Source organism: Sorex araneus, chromosome 6 (assembly GCF_027595985.1).
Source record: "Sorex araneus isolate mSorAra2 chromosome 6, mSorAra2.pri, whole genome shotgun sequence".
In the NCBI taxonomy this organism is placed as follows: domain Eukaryota; kingdom Metazoa; phylum Chordata; class Mammalia; order Eulipotyphla; family Soricidae; genus Sorex; species Sorex araneus.
Genome location: NC_073307.1, coordinates 119,913,582 through 119,919,168, shown reverse-complemented (window position 1 = coordinate 119,919,168; position 5,587 = coordinate 119,913,582). Strand labels below are relative to the sequence as shown.

At 48.0% G+C, this 5,587-nt stretch overlaps 1 protein-coding gene across 1 annotated transcript; it reads left to right on the top strand.

Annotated features, from left to right (window-relative positions):
- The first annotated feature begins 268 nt into the window (after positions 1-268).
- LOC129405640 (serum amyloid A-3 protein-like) lies at positions 269-4,205 on the top strand. The gene is made up of 4 exons (XM_055142425.1): positions 269-294; positions 1,129-1,223; positions 3,508-3,646; positions 3,996-4,205. The coding sequence occupies exons 2-4, from the start codon at positions 1,133-1,135 to the stop codon at positions 4,156-4,158; spliced, it is 393 nt and encodes a 130-aa protein (XP_054998400.1). The 5' UTR covers positions 269-294; positions 1,129-1,132; the 3' UTR covers positions 4,159-4,205.
- Positions 4,206-5,587: the final 1,382 nt, after the last annotated feature.

Here is a 5,587-nt window from a genome sequence, read left to right as displayed (position 1 = left end):
CCAGCCATGACCTTCACAGACCTTTCCAGAAAGGCTCGAGCAGATTTACAAGAATTCCAGAAATTGGCAGCGGAACTCCATCTTGCACACCGGGGACATCTCCCAATTTGTGCAATCAGGGAATGTGTGCTCTGCACACAAGGGATTTCCCCAAACGCACTGTTTTGCCTCAACCCTCTCTTCCCATGTGCTCTGGGAACAAGTGTCTGTATATATAGCAGAGACACCTTCCCCAGCAGATAGCGCAGACTGCTGGGCCGCACCAGGACACTCAGCAGGAAGAGGCAGCCAAAGGTGAGTTTCTAGAACATTCCAAGTTTCCTTCTGTAGGTGGGGGTGGGGGGCAATCCTCTTCCTCAGCAGCGTTCTTGGGCTGCATCCTTCCTGACTGAACTTTCTGACCATTGGGTCTCCTCAGATGTGCTTCTCATTTTGGCATTGTTGTTGCTGGGCCTCCCAGCACTATTCAGGGTTCCGGGGACAGCTCCCAGTGCTCTATGACTCTGCTCAGAAACTGTGTTTGAGTCACCAGGGTCACTCTGACAGTGCCTAGAAGCCGCCCCCGTCCCAGCCAGCCCAAGTTCAAAATACTGGGGCACCTGTGGAAGCAAAGCAGTTGCTCCAGCCCTTTGAGTTAACTCCCAGCCCCATGAATACTTTTCAGTCTCGCAAATCATTAGAAATTATGTTGTTTGTGCCTGCGATGGGCAGTCATTGGTGGCTAGAGGAGACACACCACAAATATTGGTGGAGTTTTAAACTCAGGGGCTATTTCAGAGTTAGGATCCTCCCATGGATCCAGGAAAACCTGCTACGCAGTTAGATCTCAGAGCTGAGGAGGGGTGCTTGGAATGGAGAACGGTTTACACTGAAAGCCCAGTGTAATTACTGTGAGTATCAAGCCTCTAGTAAATCCTAGAAAAGTGCTACGATTCTGAAGAAACAATAGAAACGGAAAATAAATATTCTAAATGTGTCTTCGATGATCAGAATATATCTCTCCACATCTATTATCTATCTACATGCCAATCTATGCATGTAAGTGGAAGTTCTTTGCAGAATGTGAGCCTGGGTCAATCTTACAGAGCAACAGCCTGAATTGCCTCATTGTTGCTTGTGTACCTGCAGCAAGATGAAACTGTCCACGGCTGTCATTTTCTGCTCTTTGTTTCTCTGCGTCAACAGCCAAAATTGGTTGTCGTTCATAAAGGAAGCTGGTCAAGGTAAGGCCCCAGGGATATTGGGGGTCTGGGTGTGTAACCAGGCTGTCCCCTGTAGTTACCCTAGCAGAGGACACGGTACCTCCCTGGATAGACAAGGAGTTCTGATTTTTTTTTTTTTTTGCAGGGGCCGGGGAGTTTACACCCAGCGATTATCAGGGGTTACTCCTAGCTCTGCACTCAGAAATCAATTCTGGTGGTGCAGGGACGGGGGGGGGGAGGGGCCCATATGGGATACTGGAAACCTAACCAGGTTGGCCACATGCAAGGCGAGCACCCTTCCCACAGAACTATCACTCAGCCCTCAGTAAGGATTTTATCCCAGAATTTTACCAGTTTTTTTCCCTCTTTTATGGATACCTGTAGGTCCCAGGGCACATAAAGTTCCGACCCCAGCTTTTAACAGGTTTGAGAATGAGAGCTGGAATTCAGAGGTGCTTGTTCCTTAAATTACTGTCACTGCCATCCTGTTGCCCGTCGATTTGCTCGAGCGGGCAGCAGTAACATCTCCATTGTGAGACTTGTTACTATTTTTGGCACATTGAATACAAGAAGGGTAGCTTGTCAGGCTCTGCCTTGAGTAAGAGCTAAGGAATTGGAAACCCAACTCCCAGGTTTGACAGTCACCAGAGCAGCATCAACATGCTTAGCTCGAACGTCCATTAGGGGGCAATAGGTTCCCTACTTGTATTATGTAATTTTTTTTTTTTTTTTGAGAAAGCAAAGATGTTTATTACAGGAACATTCTGAAGCCACACTGGAAAAGATGTTCATGAGGTGTATCTGTTGGAGACGACCTTGGAGTAGATATTCTTTGCGTACTCCGGGGTCTCTCTTGAGGCACCCCTTGCCTGCCTTATCACCTGAGACCTGGTGCATCCTTCCCATCAGGTCTTCAGGCTACAGAGACTCTCATGAAGGAAGGTCTCCCTTTGGCCACGGCCCCTAGCTTTTACAGCAAGGACAGTCACTACTCTAAACAGATTCCCAACCCTCACCCTTGACGTAATGCACATCTTCTCAGCAGCCAGGTTCCTCAGTCATGAAACGCCCATAGACAGGCACAGGGAGGGGTCCTAGGTGAGGATGTCGTGGGCCTGGTGCTCCACCAGCATCTCCATGCTCTTCACATCGGTGCACCAGAACTCTAGGTGGTCCTTCATCCCCTTGATCTGTTGCAGATCCAACACGCTGGGCTGCACCCAGGTCATGTGAATCATGTGGGCATGGTGCTCTCAGTGGCTTGCTGTGCTCTCTGAGAGGGTTGGAGGAATTGAACCCAGCTCAGTCACGTGTAAGGCAAATATCCTACTAGCTGTGCTACCCCTGAGAGGTTCCTTACATAATACAAGTAGGGACCTACTGCCCCCAATGGACGTTGGAGCTAAGCATGTTGATGCTGCTCTGGTGACTGTCAAAGCTGGGAGTTGGGTTTCCAATTCCTTAGCTCTTACTCAAAGTTTTTGGTGATGGCGTGGGGCCACACCTGACTGTGCCTAGGGCCTCTCCTGGCTCTATGGGCAGGGATCAGTCCTGGTGAAATTTGGGGTCTCTCTGTTGTACTGGCGATCAAACTAGGTCAGCTGCGTGCAGGGCAAGTGCCTCTCCTACCCCCCTGACCCCAGCCTCAGTAGTACAGTCAAAATATTGGAATTTTTAATAAGGCAAAGCCTTTTTAAAGTTCTCAAATGCAAATAAGCCATTTAGTAGTTTTCAAATGAGTTTATTTTTATGTTCATGTTCTAATCCTTTGATCCTTTGAGGTAGGTATCTTTATTATTATTATTACTTTGCTTTTTGTGTCACACTGACCAATGCACAGGGGTTACTCCTTCCTCTGCACTGAGGAATTACTCCTGGTGGTGCTCAGGGGACTATATGGGATGCTGGGAAATGAACCTGGGTTGGCCGTGTGCAAGCAAATGCCCTATCCACTGTGCTATTGCTCCATCCCTGATGCAGACATCTCTTAACAGAGAAACTGAGGCACAAAGAGCTAAGAGAGCATAGTCCAAGGGGAGATGGGAGATAGTCCAAGGGTTGGGGTGTATACCCCACACACAGCCATCGTCAAAGCAGCATCAGGGGTCAGAGGGGAGCACAGAGAATCAGTCTTGTACTGCGTCTCTCAATGGTAACCAGAGGGAGGGGAAAGGGACCTTCATTTCAAAGCCCATCTGCTTTCCAGGAGCTTTGTCCCAAGCTCTTGAAATCTGGGCAGGAGCATTTTAAATGTATTTCCCCACATCGTGATTGTCTGGGTCTCATCACTTTGTTTTCCTTCCAGGGACCAGAGACATGTGGAGAGCCTACAGAGACATGCGAGAGGCCAATTACAAAAATTCAGACAAATACTTCCACGCCCGGGGGAACTATGATGCTGCGCGAAGGGGCCCTGGCGGTGCCTGGGCGGCCAAAGTGATCAGGTGAGGGGCCTTAGGGGTGCAGGGGTGGGTGAGAAAATTCTGACTGTGTTCAGCAGGGAGTCAGTGGAGGGAGTGGTCTTCCCCTCTGCCACTCTCCTCTGTGCCCAAGGAGATGGGAGTGCCTGAGAGAGTGAGAATAAGGCCAGTGGGGAGGGCGAGTCCCACCCACAGCTCAGGGCTGTTCTCCCAGCACACAGGGGTCAGTGTGGGCAGAGCTGGGCTATGCCCCTGCAGGGCCAATCCTACAGCTTCTCTCTTCTTGGCTCCCTTGGAAAGGGAGAGAGATGCGAGGGTGGGACTATTGCTCTTCTGCCCGTTGTTTACCTTTTGCTCCTTCACTCTGTTCCAGTGATGCCAGAGAGGCTTATCCGAGAATCACAGACTTTTTTCTGCATGGAGACAGTGGCCACGGACTGGAAGACTCCAGGGCCGACCAATTTGCCAATGAATGGGGCAGGAGTGGCAAAGACCCCAATCACTTCCGGCCTAGAGGCCTGCCTGAGAAGTACTGAGTTTCATCCTCACCTGCACTCTGGAGACCCGACTGTGAGCCTCAGCGGGGCAAGGCAGCTGCCAACCCAATTTCAAATATTGAATCTAAATTAAATACTAAATCTCTCGTACTTGACACTTGATAAAGAGAGCAGCAATCGTTTAATAAACGTTTGTGAAATCCAAGTTGTTGTTGGTGTCTGGGTACAAAATAGTAGGGGACATTCCCTGAGTACATGAGCTATTTTGTACTCTAGGGATGATCTGTAAGAATCCCAGAAACTTCTAATAACCAAATTACAAAAGGAATATGCGTGGATTGGGGTATCCGACTGTGCTCAGGCCCTACTCCTTGCTTAGTGCTCAGGAATCACTCCTGACTACTCTCAAGGGACCATTATAGAGTTCGGGGAATAGAATCTGGGCTGTACTGTGTAACACAAGTGATTTATCGGCTGTGCTATGACCCCAGTTTCTAAATAACCATGGGTAAATAAAGAGAATTAACATTTCTATTTTTGTTATAGAAAATAATCTTCCATTGTCATATAAAGAGAGGATCGAAGCGAGCTCAGTAAAGATACATTTTTTAAGAGCTTGTAAACAAGCAGGGTGCCGAGGATGTGACGTGTGTGCTGATATGTAGACTAAGAACCAATCATGATGGCCTCTCAGTATCTGTATTGCAAACCATAATGCCCCAAAGTAGCTAGAGACAGAGTAAGAATAAAAGTGTCTACCATAGAAAGGTGAGGGGCTTGGTGGCGGCAGAGGTCCTGGCAGGTCCTGGGGACATTGGGATGGGAAATGTACACTGGTGGAGGGATGGGTGTTTGAACACTGTATGACTGAAACTCAATCATGAAAGCTTTGTAACAGTTATCGAGATTCAATTGGAAAAAAAAAATTTTCTTTAAACTGGTGTATGGTGCCACCAGGAAGTCAAGGTGTACCTGCAGGGCAAGGACATCAGTAGCCTGATGGTGCCTTCAGGCTTCCTGACACGACAAAATTGCCACTAGGCCTTTGGCCCAACCCTCACAACTTGGGACCAAGTTTACCGAGAAATTAAACGTCCAAATTTAGGTACGAGGGAGTCGGGCCCACAAACCACCTCAAGCTCAGCTATACAAGCTAATTTATCGGCCTGGCTTTAAGGACTTGTATAAATACATATCAGAAGAAATTAAAATTAGGCATTTCAGCACATTAACGACCATGATTCAGAGGCTCGCAAAAGAATATTGGAATAGAGTAGCAGGCTACAGAGATGCCTCCAACCCCAAATAATATTAGAATTCCAGGAGCAACATCTCATACTCTTCATTCTGAGCAATGCAAAATAAGTAATTTAGCATCTGCTAGGGGTCAGGCTTGGGTCGTGGTGGGGAGAAAATTCAAAATAATGGTGTTTGGAAGGTGTCATGGTGGTGGGATTGATGTTGAATT

Excerpts from the sequence above, each read along its gene's own strand:
- LOC129405640 (XM_055142425.1), top strand. The coding sequence starts at position 1,133 with ATGAAACTGTCCACGGCTGTCATTTTCTGCTCTTTGTTTCTCTGCGTC. Across the intron at positions 1,224-3,507 it reads CATAAAGGAAGCTGGTCAAG|GGACCAGAGACATGTGGAGA; the intron begins GTAAGGCCCCAG and ends TTTTCCTTCCAG. Across the intron at positions 3,647-3,995 it reads TGGGCGGCCAAAGTGATCAG|TGATGCCAGAGAGGCTTATC; the intron begins GTGAGGGGCCTT and ends ACTCTGTTCCAG.